Below are 16124 nucleotides of genomic sequence, written 5' to 3' on the forward strand. Positions count from 1 at the left end.
ACTGAAGCTGCTGAACTCCTCCTCTGACAGGAGGTGTCAAAGCTCAGATGCTCTGAGCACCTTGAAGATCTGCCAGATTGTAAGAGCACACACACACACACACACCTTCACTGCTGAATACAAACCCAAAGCAGCATCAGACGTTCAGTACACAGGTGTGTTGACACACAAGAGCATAAATCTGACTCATTGCGAGTTTTACTGTCAGACTTACGCAGCTGGTGCAGATGTTTCCAGGCTCTGGAAGTGGGGCAGGCTGTGATCGTGACTAAGGAGCAGGAGTTCCCCGCCAGCGTGTCACAGAGGTTTTGCTGCCTGAAGAAAACTTTCCGTGGGTCGACTGACTTCTCTAACATCTTCAGATGAGTCTAGAGAACAATTGTAAAAACATTTTTTAGCTTTAGTCATTAGCAATTATGAATGTTGTTGCACCAGAATTTTGACACCTAAAAATATATCAGTTTAGGAGGGCTGAAATAATTAAAGGTGCCATCGAATGTTTTTTTACAAGATGTAATATAAATCTAAGGTGTCCCCTGAATGTGTCTGTGAAGTTTCAGCTCAAAATACCCCATAGATTTTTTTGTAATTAATTTTTTTAACTGCCTATTTTGGGGCATAATTAGAAATGCGCCGATTCAGGGGCTGCTGGCCCTTTAATTCTCGTGCTCCACGCCCACGGAGCTCTCGCTTGCCTTAAACAGTGCATAAACAAAGTTTACACAGCTAATATAACCCTCAAAATGGATCTTTACAAAGTGTTCGTCATGCATACTGCATGCATGCGTCGGATTATGTGAGTATTGTATTTATTTGGATGTGAATTTGAGGCTGTGCTCCGTGGCTAGTGGCTAATGCTACACTGTTGGAGAGATTTATAAAGAATGAAGTTGTGTTTATGAATTATACAGACTGCAAGTGTTTAAAAATGAAAATAACGACAGTCTTGTCTCCGTGAATACAGTAAGAAACGATGGTAACTTTAACCACATTTAACAGTACATTAGCAATATGCTAACAATACATTTATAAAGACAGTTTACAAATATCACTAAAAATATAATGGATCATGTCAGTTATTATTGCTCCTTCTGTCATTTTTCGCTGTTTTCCTTGCTTGCTTACCTAGTCTGTTTTAATTTTTAATTCTAGGGCACCTTTAAAATGGTGACATTTAATTAGTGCTCCTCCGATGGCGTGTGTCAGTGCCTATTTCATGCACACACTGTAGTCAAGCTACAACAGGTAAGCATGTCAGCTGTATGGACTCCATGACTGGGTTGACAATAATGATTTCTCGATCTAAATCCATTTTGATGAACTGAGATCTTTTAGTCTATGCCGTTTTCAAAACTTCAGTAAACATTATTTGCAGCGCGCTACCATCCAATAATCCCAATTAGCTCAGAGCTTTCAAATTCTGTCAATTTTATAACTAAATTAAAACAATTTGCTCAATCAGCATTCCAACCGCAGAAAGACATCAATAAAACTGCTTATAAACAATGTCACGTAATGTTACATCCCCAGGAAAGCCATTCAATGTCCATAGCGTGATAGTCAACTAGAAAAAAGACTCTAGAGAGGTGCATTTTGCTAAATATATGCACTATATTACATATTTATCATATTATTTAGTCTGTGGTGGTCATTACTTAATGCAGTGGTTCCCAAACTTTTTAGCATTGAGTACCCCCTGAAGGCATTACCATCCTTCCGCGTACCCCCTCTCTTCCACTTCGACTGCAGTCACACCTTTACCATTAAGCGACAATATCTGCCCCTAAATAGATTTTCCAGTGCATTTTTTTTACCTTTATGAATAACTTTATAAAATAAATAATGTTTTAAATTAAAAAAAAAAATTCAATAGAGCAATATGCAATGATGGTAAAACAAAGTAAAACTTTTAAATATTAAACTAAAACCGCCAGTAGGTGGCAGCAAGTCACTGTTTTTATGAGTGAGTCATCGAGTCATTCATTCAGTAATGAAGCAAGTGGCTGTGAATGAATCATTGAATCATTAACTCTCACGATTTGTTCAAAGCCGCAGAATTGTTCGGGAAACACAGACGTGTGTTGTAGTTCTGCTGTGGTTTTCGTCAGAACTATTATTTCATTGCAAAATAGAGTAAATACTTACAGTACTGTGTTTAAAATGTACATTTTATTTTTTGACCTGTTGTATAATAATGTCACGTTTGCAGTCATTTGGATATTTGGGAACAACTGCGTTCTTGCTCGTTATCATCATTAAATACAAGAACTCACACAAGGTATGTTTTTGTATCAGAGGAAGTTTGAGTCTTGAATCGAAATTAATCCATTATCTGTGTCTATATTTGTTCTTCATGCGAGTAAGTGCTCAATCCCCACTTTTACCAAGGTGCATTGTCAAGAACGACAGTAATTTAGCGCGATTTAAGGCAGCAGATTCTGCACGCAATCTATCATATGCATGCTGCTTGTGTGGATACAGTCATTTTTGACTGCAAATGATGAGGTAATTTTATTAAATGTACTGGATTTATGACATTTTGGCAGTTAGAAATAGATGCTCGATTTTAATATTATTTTAAGGTAGAATTAAATGAACTACTCAGCATTTTGTTCGCGTACCCCCTTTTGTCACCTCACGTACCCCCAGGGGTACGTGTACCCCAGTTTGGGAACCACTGACTTAATGTATGTTTGAATAAATGTCAGCCACCATTTAAAGGTTTACATTTACGTTTCAGTAAAAAAAAATAATAATAATTTCAGTGAATTACTAATTATGACTAGGGTTTATTATCACCTCCATGACAATATTAGAGGACACATAGTCATGCAAAGTGAGTGATTCCAGGCACCTGAAGGGTGGTGTACGTGTACGGGTAGTGGTAGGCCAAGTAGCACACGTCATCATCATGGTGAAAGGTCACCGTGAAGGTCAGGGTGTAGAAAGAACATTTTTGACCTCTTCTAGGGCAGAAATGATTTCTGTGGAAGTCAAAAGCACAATTAGACACTACAAGTGCAATATACTGAATAAAGAATAGATATCACTTTTTCAAGAAAAAGTACAGTAAGGTGAGGTGAAGTGAAGAAATGTGAGGTTAAATGTGAAGAACTGAAGTGAAATGCAAAAGCAAAGTACCTGTAATAGCAGATTTCAGAGCCTGTTCGCACCCAGTGTGGTCTTCCCTCTAGAGCCTCTCTCACAGAATACAGCACAGGCTGCATGCCTAAAACAGCATGGGCTACTTTAAAAACCATCTAACAATCCTGAGTAATTTAAATATGCAGTTTTTTAACTTTTGCACGACAGTGACAATAAAAGAGTGTTTTTAGTATGGCCAATTGCCAAATTAAATAATTATAAAAATATACAATTAAAATAATTGTGGGGTCTAACCTGAATTCAATAGGTAAACATACAGTACAGTCCAAAAGTTTGGAACCACTAAGATTTTTAATGTTTTTAAAAGAAGTTTCGTCTGCTCACCAAGGCTACATTTATTTAATTAAAAATACAGTAAAAAAACAGTAATATTGTGAAATATTATTACAATTTAAAATAACTGTGTACTATTTAAATATATTTGACAAAGTAATTTATTCCTGTGATGCAAAGCTGAATTTTCAGCATCATTACTCCAGTCTTCAGTGTCACATGATCCTTCAGAAATCATTCTAATATGCTGATTTGCTGCTCAATAAACATTTATGATTATTTTTAATGTTGAAAACAGTTGTGTACTTTTTTTTTTCAGGATTCCTTGATGAATAGAAAGTTCAAAAGAACAGCATTTATCTGAAATACAAAGCTTCTGTAGCATTATACACTACCGTTCAAAAGTTTGGGGTCAGTAAGAATTTTTATTTTTATTTTTTTGAAAAGAAATGAAAGAAATGAATACTTTTACAGCAAGGATGCATTAAATCAATCAAAAGTGGCAGTAAAGACATTTATAATGTTACAAAAGATTAGATTTCAGATAAACACTGTTCTTTTGAACTTTCTATTCATCAAATAATCCTGAAAAAAAATATTGTACACAAATATTTTGTACAATTGTACACATTAAATGTTTCTTGAGCAGCAGATCAGCATATTAGAATGATTTCTGAAGGATCATGTGACACTGAAGACTGGAGTAATGATGCTGAAAATTCAGCTTTGCATCACAGGAATAAATTACTTTGTGAAATATATTCAAATAGAAAAGAGTTATTTTAAATTGTAATAATATTTCACAATATTACTGTTTTTACTGTATTTTTAATTAAATAAATGTAGCCTTGGTGAGCAGACGAAACTTCTTTTAAAAACATTAAAAATCTTAGTGGTTCCAAACATTTGGACTGTACTGTATACAAGTTTGAAGCATGGTACAGCTTTCTAAAAATGTGGTGCTCAAGTTAAAAGATGTTTACCTTTTAAAAAGAGTGTTTTAGTTGTTGTTTTTTTCATTCCATTAACCCATGTTTCATATTTTTATCTGCAAAAACACATTCTGTGTGAACTGTGTGAAGGATGCATTAAATTGGTTAAAAGTGACATCGAATATATTTATAGTATTACAAAAGATTTATATTTTAAATAAATGCTGTTCTTCTTTGAAATTAATTAGTAAATGTTTCTTGAGCAAGAAATCAGCATATTACAATGATTTCTGAAGGATCATGTGACACTGAAGACTGGAGTAATGATGCTGAAAATTCAGTTTTGCATCACAGGAATAAATTTCATTTTAAAATATATTAAACTAGAAAGCAGTTTTTAAAAATTGTATAGTTTTTTCTCATTTTAAAAAAAGCCATTAAGGTAAATTCAAAATACTTTAACAACACTGAATGAAAAAAGCTAAAATCACCTTCGTTCATCTTCGGAACACATATTTTTTTCTGAACCACACATAGGCAGCAACGTCATTTCACCTTTCAAGGCCCAGAAAGGTAGTAAAGACATTGTTAAATATGAGATGAGATGTATGAGAATGACAGGGAAGTGAAGAAATTGTTAAATAAAGTGATTTTTGTTTTGTTTTTGTGCACAAAAAGTATTCTCGTCGCTTCATAACATTAAGGTTGAACCATTATAGTCACGTGGACTATTTTAACAATGTCTTTACTACCAGAAACCTCTTGGATTTCATCAAAAATATCTTTATTTGTGTTCTGAAGATGAACGAAGGACATGTGGAATGACATGAGGGTGATTAATTAATGACAGAATTTTCATTTTTGGGTGAAATAACTCTTTAAATACATAAATAAATCTTATCGGCTAAAAAAAGCTGATCGGCTCTTTCAACGGAAAGGCAGGACATTCCTTTCTTAAAACTAAAATGCTGAACATGGCATTTCTCCAAAACACTCACTCCCCGAGGAAGAGATGTTGAATTCCTTGAAATGCATTCTTTCAAAGTATATGTTTGTTGGGAGTAAGTTTTACTCAAACTCAAATAAGGTCAAAAGTAAAGGACATCTCATTTAATATAAAGACATAAAACACTGACTTCGGGCCAGCACGAGTCTCTTAAAATGCCCAGCTGCACACCAAAATGAAGAAACGGCAGTCAAGGGCCATTGAAAGCGCTTTATCGGGGGAGGAACTCGGAAATGCCAGAGCACTGTATTTTTCTGGGAATATACGGCTAGTGTCAGATTTAAGAGCTGCTCAGGCCCACCGCTGCGTCTGAGAGCAATGTGAGGCTAAGATATGATTTAGCTGCTACCACTGTGGCATCTTTTTAAGCTGGGTGTGCTGGTGGCAATGGAGTACTGTATTTCATTTGGGAGGAGAGGGATGTCAAAATTAGTGGCATCTAGAACAATCGTAGAACATACAACCTTAGTAGGCGGTATTAAAAAACAGCTCTTATAACCCTCACCAGGCCCACATAACAAACACAGTGGTGGTGATTTGAGGAGATCGTGTTCATACCACAATAGATACAGAATTAATTATGTACCAAAATTTAATATTAAAAAGTGTATCTTGAATTAAAGCATGCATAAATACACATTATTATTTGTTGTGATTATTGGCAGTGTTATTTTCCTATCATTGAGATACTATTATAGTTTTTTATAATATTTTATTTTTGTTTTTCACATGAATTTTCATGTGAAAATCCTTTTTCATCTTTATTAAAGTTTTAGTAATTTTGTTGTGTTTTTTTTTTTTTTTTTTTTTAAACACTGCCACTCAAAAGTTTGGGATCGGTAAGATTTGTAATGTTTTTAAAAGAAGTCTCTTATACTCACCAAAGCTGCATTTATTTGATTAAAAACATTAAAAAAAGTACTATTGTGAAATTTTTGTGTATGTACAGTGTCTATAGTTTTTGTAAATTTTTATTTCAGTTTTAGTTTTAGTTAATTTGGTATGTCAAGTTAAACTAAATGAAAATGAGAAATGCTGTTTTTATATTTTAAAAAAGTTTTTTATATTTTATTTTATAATTAACTTTTATTTTATTTCAACAAACAAAAATTTTTTTTTAAACAGTTTTAGTTTTAGTTAATTATAATAACCCTGGTTTCTGGAACAACATATGCTGATCTAGAAATAGGATATACTACTTGTGTAAACCACATGGCTCCATGTAGCTAACATATGACTTACCATAGTTATACTGGCTATTCCCTTTCTCACAATTGATGATGTTGAAACGATATGGCACGCCGGCCACCATGCCGCTGACTTCAAAATAGAACCATTGGCAGTGTGCAGAGGAGTTGACATCAGCATTAAGAATCAAATCATATTCATGACTAAGAGAGAGTGCGAAAGAGAGACAGACAGGGAAAAAAAAAATCAGATAAAGTGGGTGTAAGAGAGAATAGGAGAGATGTAATGAGAGAGAGAGAGACGGAGAAATATGTTGCGTAAACGACAGAGAGAAATCTCTCACTCCGTCCCTATCTGTTGTTACGCTGCCGCATTTCATTTGGAAAAATATAAAGTCGGCTCTCTTATTTAAGCACATCCGAACTGCTCTGTAGACAGCGTCTTTGATTTGATCTTGCATGCGTTGACGAGACAAGCTTGCTGAAAGAGTGGAAACATAAGAATGAGAGAGAGAGTATGATTGCGAATGCACTACAAATGAGGCCCAAGGGCACTCGCCGTGCTGTCTGCAGTACATGTTTGCACGTCTGTGTGCTTGTGTACGTGCACTGTATTGTAATGCAGTCTCACCTGCGGACTTGAATGGCTTTTTGCAGGTTCCCACTCTCAAATTTGGAGAAGAATCGAAGGGAACTGGGACACATATCGGGGGAACACTGTGGACTGAAGAAAGAAAGAAAGAAAGAAAGAAAGAAAGAAAGAAAGAAAGAAGACAGTGAGGAAGGAAAGGAGTAAGACAGGAATGAATAGAATGAATGTAGGAAGAAAAGAAAAAAGAAATGCAGGAAGGAAGGGAATGAGGAAAAGAGAATGACAGAGGAAAGATATGAAGGAAGGAATAAAAACAAGAAAGGGAGGAAAAAAGAAATACAGGAAAGAGAGAGGGACATAGGAAGGAAGGCAGGAAAAGTTAAAAACAAGAAGGGAGGACAGAATGAAGGAAGGAAAAAAGAAAAATAAAGGAAGCCAAAAAGCAATACAGGAACGAAGGAAAAAAGAAAGACAGGAAGAAAGTAAGGAAGCAAAAAAGAAGGAAAAGAGAAAAACAAAAAAGGACAACATGAATATAAGGAAGGAAGGAAGGAAGGAAGGAAGGAAGGAAGGACAAACAAAAAGGAAGGATAAAAAGAAAAAGAAAAGAAGCAAAAAAGCAATACAGAAAGGATGGAAAAAAGAAAGAGGAAGAAAGGAAGTAAGCAAAAAAGAAGGGAAAATAAAAACAGGAAGAAGGACAATGAATATAAGAAGGAAGGAAGGAAGGAAGGAAGGAAGGAAGGAAGGAAGGAAGGAAGGAAGGAAGGAAAAGAAGAAGACAGGAGCCAAATTGGACATAGGAAGTAAGGAAAAAACAAAGACCGGAAGGAAGGAAGGAAGGAAGGAAGGAAGGAAGGAAGGAAGGAAGGAAGGAAGGAAGGAAGGAAGGAAGGAAGGAAGGAAGGAAGGAAGGAAGGAAGGAAAAGACGAAGACAGGAGCCAAATTGGACATAGGAAGTAAGGAAAAAACAAAGACCGGAAGGAAGGAAGGAAGGAAGGAAGGAAGGAAGGAAGGAAGGAAAAACAATGAGAAAATTTAATAACAGGAAGGAATGACAGATTTAAAGTAGAAGGGAAGAAAAATAAAGAAAATGGAAGGAAGGAGAAGAAAGGATGGAGAAAAGCAAAGAAGGAAGGAAAAATAGGTTGAATGATAGGACAGGAAAGAGAAGGAAGGGGGAAGAGAAAGAAAAATAAGAATGAAGGACAGAAAGAAGATAAGGAAGAAAAAGACAAAGGAAGAAGAAAGAGAGAGAAATTCATTAGATTCATTGGAGAAGTCTGACAAACAGAAAAGCATGAAGAGAAGAACAGATGAAAAAAAGGAGAGATACATTTTTGGACAGCTGTGCTGATTGAGCATGTTACACTCCACCATATTGTCACATTAGCTTAACGAACAAGTGAATTATGACCATACTTGCCCCACATATTGATTGATTCGCACTAACCATGATTCTTGCTAAATCATTCATTCTACTCCGTTTGTGTCAATTAATTCAATTCCAGTCACGCTGCAAATGACAAGTCAAATCACAGCAGAACACTGTCCACGTGATGGAGGCACACAGCTCTGATAACAAAACACTGAACTGCAACCCACAAACTACATGACGGTAAACAGCAGCTACAGACGACAAGCTGTCCATCAGCATCTGAGCTGGCAGAGACACACTGTCCATTCAAGGGTTTATCACCTAGAATGCCCCTGACACAGACGGTCACGTCAAACCAAGCCTGACTGGATAAACACGCACAAGGTGAGAAACTATACGATTAAAACCCAATCGCACATAAGACTGCAGCTAGAAATGTATTTCTACCACAATTATACTTTCTCTTATTGTAATTGTTGCAATTATAGAGCTTTACAAAAAAAGGGGGGGGGGGGGGTTACTACCAATTCAGTGTGTGCCTGTGAAAATCCATCAAAGGCACTTAATGGACTTAATTTATCAGCAAATGGTTCCCATGCCACTGATGTGAGGATCTAATGAAAATGCTTTATAAAAAAAAAAAAAAAAAATAGAAGCATGTTACCTGGGATCATCCATGTCAAAAACAACCTTGTTGATGATGTCCTCTGGACAGACGAGACGCTGGATGTCTTCGAAAACTTTCTTCCTGGAACAATTAAAAAAAAAGAAGAAGAAGAAGAATTGAAATCAGTGATTGAAGGCTTTCATTTATACTAGTGCCCTAGGTTATCACCACATGCTGATATACAGCCAGTTCAATGGCACGAGTGTGTAAACAGACAAGAAATAACACAACGGAGTGTCTTTATATTTTTCTTTTGTGCAGAACAACTTCCTTCTTCCATGGATTCAAATCTGAAGTTAACAGTTTGACCAAGCCTAAAACATCACTTTAGAACTAGTAACAAAGGAATGTTGAGTCCCTCCATTGAAACTCATTGTATTTTGTACAGTATTAGAGTAGAGAGAGAGAAAGAGCATTACCTGTGTCTGATATAACATTCATTCTTCAGGTTGATATCCATAATATTATATCCATTATAAAAGTCTGTTTGAATGTCCGCTGAGGAAAGCGATCTTTGCATTTGTCCTTTTTACAGCTAAGGGAATTTTCCATAACATACAGCGCTAAAACAACGTCTTTTGTATGCAAAAGTCCCTTTCAATTTAAAAGTCTCTTGCGACTGACTCTTATTCACTCGTAAAGTTTACTGCCATCTAATGGCGTATTAATATAACTTTCACTCAATCCATATTACGCACTAATGGACCCTTTCTCAATAGCAAATACAACATATTATTTATATATATAATAATATTTATTGAACAACAATATTTAAATTGTCCAATTCAGTCGAACGTACAAAAGCAGTGCTCTACAGGATGTAAGGTAAATATAGCCTTAATTAAATTATCAAATTTAACTTAGCACAATTCGATTTGCTCTGGAACAAGCAATAGATTAATGAGACCAAAGCTTGTATGTACCCAAAATGATTTAAATCTCATGTTTAACCACTATAAAAACCAGCGGCAAATCCCCGAAGCACTGGCCGAGATGAAGCTGTTCTCGGCGGGTACACGAGCACTGAATGGCCGCTGACGCCCTGGAGCTCGCATCTCCGAAAACGTCTAAACAAATTGTAAAATAGGTGGTATGATTAAATATGAGTCACATATTTCAGGTCTAAACAACTACATTCTCACCTAAAAAACACTCTTATGCTGCGTTCACACCGAACGCGTCTGGGGCATCAAATTCGCGGCAGACGCGTCTAGTTGGACGCTTGAACATTTTGAAGTCAGACGCTTCAGACGCGCGTAAAATTCGCGCGTCTAAACAAAGTGTGTTCAGATGCGAATTCGCGTCATGGGAGGGGCTTTCATCTATTTATGCACAGATCCTCTGAATAAACACATAATCTCGTCAGTTGGAAACCTGTAGCGGCAATTTAACTCGGTTATGCTGGCCAACTTTTGCTAGCTAGAAGGTGGGCTAGTATCAATGGCTAAAATCATGCAAAAAGGTTTTACAACTAACCAGATTGTCCGATTTCTTCGCTTATTCTCTTCCAGGCAAGGTCCTTTTTATTCCTGTCTCAATAAAAAATATAATGACACATCATAGAGCTCAGGGTGGCCACACACAGCGACATCTTTGTTCTGGTCTCCACCACTGATCACATCATAAACACGTTACTACCAAAGCAGAGTCCCTGATTGGTTAACGCGCCGCGAATTTACGCCAAAGTTCAGATTTTTCAACTCGGGCGTTTGGGCGTCAGACGCTCAATTCGCGCCGCGCCATTCGTGCGTCAACGGCCGATTCGCGCCACGCTAGACGCTTGATTTGCGCCGCAGGACACCTAACGGCGCGTTTACATTGACTTAACATGTAAATCAGACGCCCCAGACGTGTTCGGTGTGAATGCAGCATTACAACTACTGTTCGTGGCACAACAAGTGTAGCATTTGTAAAAAAAATTTGGTGGATTTGCTCGGCTGCCATGACAGTCGCTTCTAGCGGAGTGATACAAACAATGAAAAGGTAGGAGTGCTGTTATCACTAGAATACCGCACGGCTATCAGCCAATCAGATTCGAGAAAAAGGAAAAAACTGTTATATACATATACATCTTAAATTGCAAAAAGTTAAATAAAAGTGGTCCATATGACTTGCATGCTATATTGTTGTATCATAATATAATTTCATCCTCTATTACACTGTTTTGATTCAATTCTTTTCAATTCACAAGACTGGCCTGAACGATTGATTCATGAATCTGGTTGATCCAGTTCTACAATTCAACTCAGTGACTCCATAGTCTGGTCGCTATGGTTAACAGCTCATTGGAGAGAAGATTATTGGTGAACAACGACTTAAATTTTCACACAAACTTACTGTATGATTTCAAAAACACAGGGTATGTGTCATTTTGACTACCATTATGGTGCTGTTTCAACATGTTGGAGCTTGACAACCTCAGTCTTCATTCAAATTTGTTATACTGAAAAGATTAGCCAGAATATTCTTTGAAAATTTGATCCCCAGAAGACAGTGAGTGAGTAAAAGATTATCTTTATTAGAGTTATTGTTTTATAGTATAATTGTCTCATCTGCAGAGGGAGCTCTCACAGTAAACGCTGTACACACAGCATACATAACAAAGGGTGTGACAGTCATATCATAAATATTACTTTAACAAATGAATAATAAGCAAAGCTATCAGCTATTCTAACATGACACGTATGAAGTGGCCTAGTGAAATAATACTGTATGCAGTCATCTGCCTAAAGCAGTGATAATGGCAGGGTCGTTCTCAGTTCTGTTTGGAAAATGCCATTTCCAAATCAAATCTATGATGCCTCATCTTTTTGCACTGTATTATGCTAATTGGCTAATTTTCTTGGTTGTTTGTATGCATTATTTCTTTGTCGCAGCTAAACAATAATAACAAGGCCTTTTTCCCGATGCGAATAAGCAAAATGCAAAATGCGAGAGAGGAAAAAAAAACATCTGTGTGGACTTTTCAATCCCGAGAGCAAATTTCAGATGATAATAGGGTTGAATGAATGAGCAAAAACAAAGTTAACAGTCTGCCATGGCCAACAATAAACCAGGAAGGCTCTCATCAAAATGTTTACTTCTATGGAAAGAACAATAAGATATAAGATATAAACAAGCATTCTGTACTGTGTTAATGTTAAATTCTGAGTGTAGAGCATCACAAAGGGTTTAAAAAAAAACCTTGTGATGAACCACTTTCCTGCAACTATTATCAAAATGATGTGTCAAACATGTCTAATATGTTTTAAAAAGTTTTTTTATAAACTGAACATTTTAGAATGTCAAATTCATCTGTACATGTTTTAGACTTATCAAAAGTCAATAGCAATATGTGGAATTAAAACTGTCACTTTTTTCAAAATGTCACTGGCTGTCTGACATTTTCTTCTTAAAACTCCAAAAGTGACTATTTTTGAGTTACAATGACACCAATAAGAACCCATATAAACTTATCTTACCCTTGAGGAAACACAATAAACTACAGAAATGACTGAAATAAATGTCTATTCCCTTTAATCTCTCCCTTGCACATTGAAGAAAGTTTGCGGCAAAAACAAGTTTTCCGAAGGGGGCTACCATAATTAGATATAGATTTAAGTGCTTTTCCTCACTAGAAAAGAGTTTGGGTGTCTGTAGAGCAAAGCAGCCAGCAAGAGCAGAAAGACTCACTTAAGGCAAGAGAGAAAATATTTTAATGGATTTCATTTCTACTTACAGTGAGTTTAATGACTCAGTGCCGATGTTTACAATCATTTGCATATGGCAATGTGTAAGTAACGTTGGAGAATAGGCCTTAAATTGTGTCCATGTGATCTCATTTAGACAAATGAGCTCATAAATTAAGTTTAATATTAGCATTGCTTTCTTTTTCTGGTAATCTCAACATGCAAACGTATATGGTTGGAAACAGCTGCAATATGGAACACAAAATTTCTGTACAAAAAAACAAAAAACAAAAACTAAAAGTACAAATTAAGGCATCTTTGGGGAGTTGAGTTGTCTTTATGGAGCCAAGCATCATTTTGTTGTTTTTCATGAATGCTTTCCGCAGTCTGTAATGGCACAGTTTTTACAAGCAAACAAAACACTAGAGTAATTCTACTCCATTCCCCAGATACCTCTCTCAAAGTGACTGTCTCTTTAAATCTTTTAATAATGAATTTTAAATATGATCACCGGTGAAAGCAGAGCTCCATGTTGTTGGATCAGGATTGTTTTTGCAATACAGGCTTTCATAGTTAATCAAAAGAAGAATTCAGTGCAAAATATATGTGTTTGATAGGGTCACAAACAGCAGGAAAAAATACTGGTAGATACAAAAAATTAAAATGCAACTATATAATAGAAAATACTTTGCATGTGTTTTGTTATCTGTGATATCAAGTCACTGTCTTAATTTTCACACTTGAAATAGTTAACCCTGGGTCATTCTAAATCCTGGGTAAAAGGAATCCTGGGATATCTTGCTTCACGTTTCACACTGCTCATAATTTATCTGGGGTTAACAATTAATCCTGGATATTTGTAAGATGACGTTTCACACTGTCCATTCCTAAACCCTGGGTTAACGTTCTTATTTGCATAATTGCAGTGTCAGTGTCATTGATTGGATGAATGCAGCATGCGACCTGTTTACATAAAAGCTCTAGCATTGTGCATCCTCGTATTGCTGACTGTACTATCAAGTTTATATTGAATGGACATTTCGGACTATAAAGGTAAGAATGAAACGGTCTTCACTCAAATTGTCATGTTTTCTGTCAGAATTTGACATTTTTCCTCACAAACGCTGAATTTACTGTTTATGTACTGTACAACGCGTAGTGTTAGTGTAACACGCTAGTGTTTCCGTAACTGTCCAAAGCAGACAAATATGAGGCACGCGATTGGTTGTCTGTTGCTAAGCTTCTAGCATAACATTCTAACACTGCATGGTTTCACACTATACAAGTTTGGCACCGAAATGCAGGGTTAACACTGCAAAAGCGGTGCTAACCCTGCTACGGGGCAGGGTTTCATAACCCCGGGTAAAAAGCGGTGCTAACCCCGCTTCTAAATTACTAGCATGAAACGTTCCTTTACCTGGGGTTAAAAGCGGTGTTTAGAACGACAACCCGGGGTTAAGCACAGTGTGAAAATCCCTAATGAGTGAGTAATTCAGTCATTCATTCAACCGATTCATTCAAATGGCTGATCCATTCAGGAACAAAGCAAGTGAGCGTCTTTATGAATGAGTCATTGAATCATCCTATTTAACCAAAGTAATATTAATAATTCTTCATATTTTGGGTCAGTGTGTTTTGAACTATGCAAGACCTTTTGTTCCTTTTGCACAGGAATCAATTTTGGTACCGTGTTGGGTTGCCCCTTGAGAACCAGTTGAGAATGTGGACTCATTAAATCTTTTCCTTTAGTCAAAATATGTGTGTACATAATGAGCATAATTACTCACCTCTGCACATGTGGTGGTCTTTTAGCCATGGGCTCTTGCTCTTGTGGCGGCAGATGTCCCCAGAAGTCAGGGAAGGCTAGGATTGAGTATCCAGCAACAGACTTGGTATTGGCTGCAGTGGCAGTGTAGAGACGTGGATCATGGTTGGGAATACAAGTCCCGTACTTCTCCAGAAGCCTGTCCACCATGCTGGAGTGGCCTTCTTGGCCTTTCCTGGAGCAGCTGAGGTAATGTTTATGGAAGTCGCTTGTCTGGAGGTGGTTTTCTTCTTTGTCAGAGAGCGATGGGGAGCCTCCCTGTTCACTTGGTGTCTTGTTATTCAAGTCCCCCTCTAGAGCACTGTCATCATCTGAGCTTTCATCGACCTCTGAGCCGGAGTCCAAATCCTAGAAGACATGATTGCCCTACTGTTAGAGAGAAGCTGCAAAGCTAATGTTGATATCCATGGGGGAAAATATCAAGAGCATCCACAGATGTCAGCTCTTTATACATGTGGCCACATCAGCAACTCTTAAATCAAAAGAGAAAACAGCAAAAAGGAGACAAAGAGAGATTACAGTAAACATCACCCATAAGATATCCTGTTTTCCCCCTGGCACCGCCAACCACTCAGTGCAGTACCGCAGAATAACAACCCAAAATAAACTCTGGAGGAAATAAAAGGGTTTTTTGAGAGAATATTCAGGGAGGAAAGCCAAAAAAGGATAAGGAATTGTTTTGAGGATGCAGCCCAGAGTGGTGCACATCACTTTCTGCTTTCTATTGACTTCAAAAGGGTGAAACTGACAGCAAATAAGGTCGTCCAATTACAGTCTTTGACAGGCATAAAATGAACTGTATCAAAATAGCCAAGGGCCCTAGCTGCTTTTAGAGCAACCAAATAACAATTTAAGCTCACGCCTCATACTTTTCCATAAATTTAGCAGAAAAAAGGCCCTTGGTCCATTTCCCTGGCTCATCCCAAAGGTGAACATGAAATGTCCAAGAAACATGATAGATATAATGTGCTGACTGGTGGAAATTTCAGCAGACATTGCGCAGATAAAAGCATCCATCGTCTGCGTTCACCTCCCTTTGGAAGATCTTTGATTCTGAACGGTGTCCCACGTTCCATCAGTTGCTCTGATCTTCAGCGCATTGCACATAAACTGTATACCATCAAAGTGAATTTGTTATATACAAAACTTTAGTACTGCACCCTCTGCTACAGTATCACTGCATTTAAATTTCACTTTTTTCCCCTCCTCACACTCCTAAAAATATATGTAAACACAAAGACGCCACAACTTCCATGAATACCAATAGCCAAGGATCCATTAATATAAATGAACCTTTGCTGTATAAAAACGTCTCGGGTTTGAGGCTGCATATTGCATCTCAGGGGGCCTTGCTTTGTCATATTCGTTTTTCGAAACCACAAATAACAACACTAAAACAATGTAGCAGCACCGAGATGTTTTTCAAAGAC

At 37.0% G+C, this 16124-nt stretch overlaps 1 protein-coding gene across 4 annotated transcripts in view; it reads right to left on the bottom strand.

Annotated features, from left to right (window-relative positions):
- LOC125247835 (cytosolic carboxypeptidase 4) overlaps nucleotides 1–16124 on the bottom strand; it is a 241369-nt gene that overhangs the window by 128325 nt on the left and 96920 nt on the right. For all 4 annotated transcript variants that reach the window (XM_048159342.1, XM_048159343.1, XM_048159344.1 and 1 more), the window contains 7 exons: nucleotides 14657–15042; nucleotides 9199–9282; nucleotides 7195–7287; nucleotides 6619–6767; nucleotides 3142–3229; nucleotides 2855–2984; nucleotides 215–368 (listed from right to left, as the gene is read on the bottom strand). In XM_048159342.1, the coding sequence (XP_048015299.1) occupies nucleotides 215–368; nucleotides 2855–2984; nucleotides 3142–3229; nucleotides 6619–6767; nucleotides 7195–7287; nucleotides 9199–9282; nucleotides 14657–15042 (1084 nt within the window). The remainder of the gene's footprint in view (nucleotides 1–214; nucleotides 369–2854; nucleotides 2985–3141; nucleotides 3230–6618; nucleotides 6768–7194; nucleotides 7288–9198; nucleotides 9283–14656; nucleotides 15043–16124) is intronic.

The sequence above is a fragment of the Megalobrama amblycephala genome, linkage group LG15, assembly GCF_018812025.1.
Source record: "Megalobrama amblycephala isolate DHTTF-2021 linkage group LG15, ASM1881202v1, whole genome shotgun sequence".
In the NCBI taxonomy this organism is placed as follows: Eukaryota; Metazoa; Chordata; class Actinopteri; order Cypriniformes; family Xenocyprididae; genus Megalobrama; species Megalobrama amblycephala.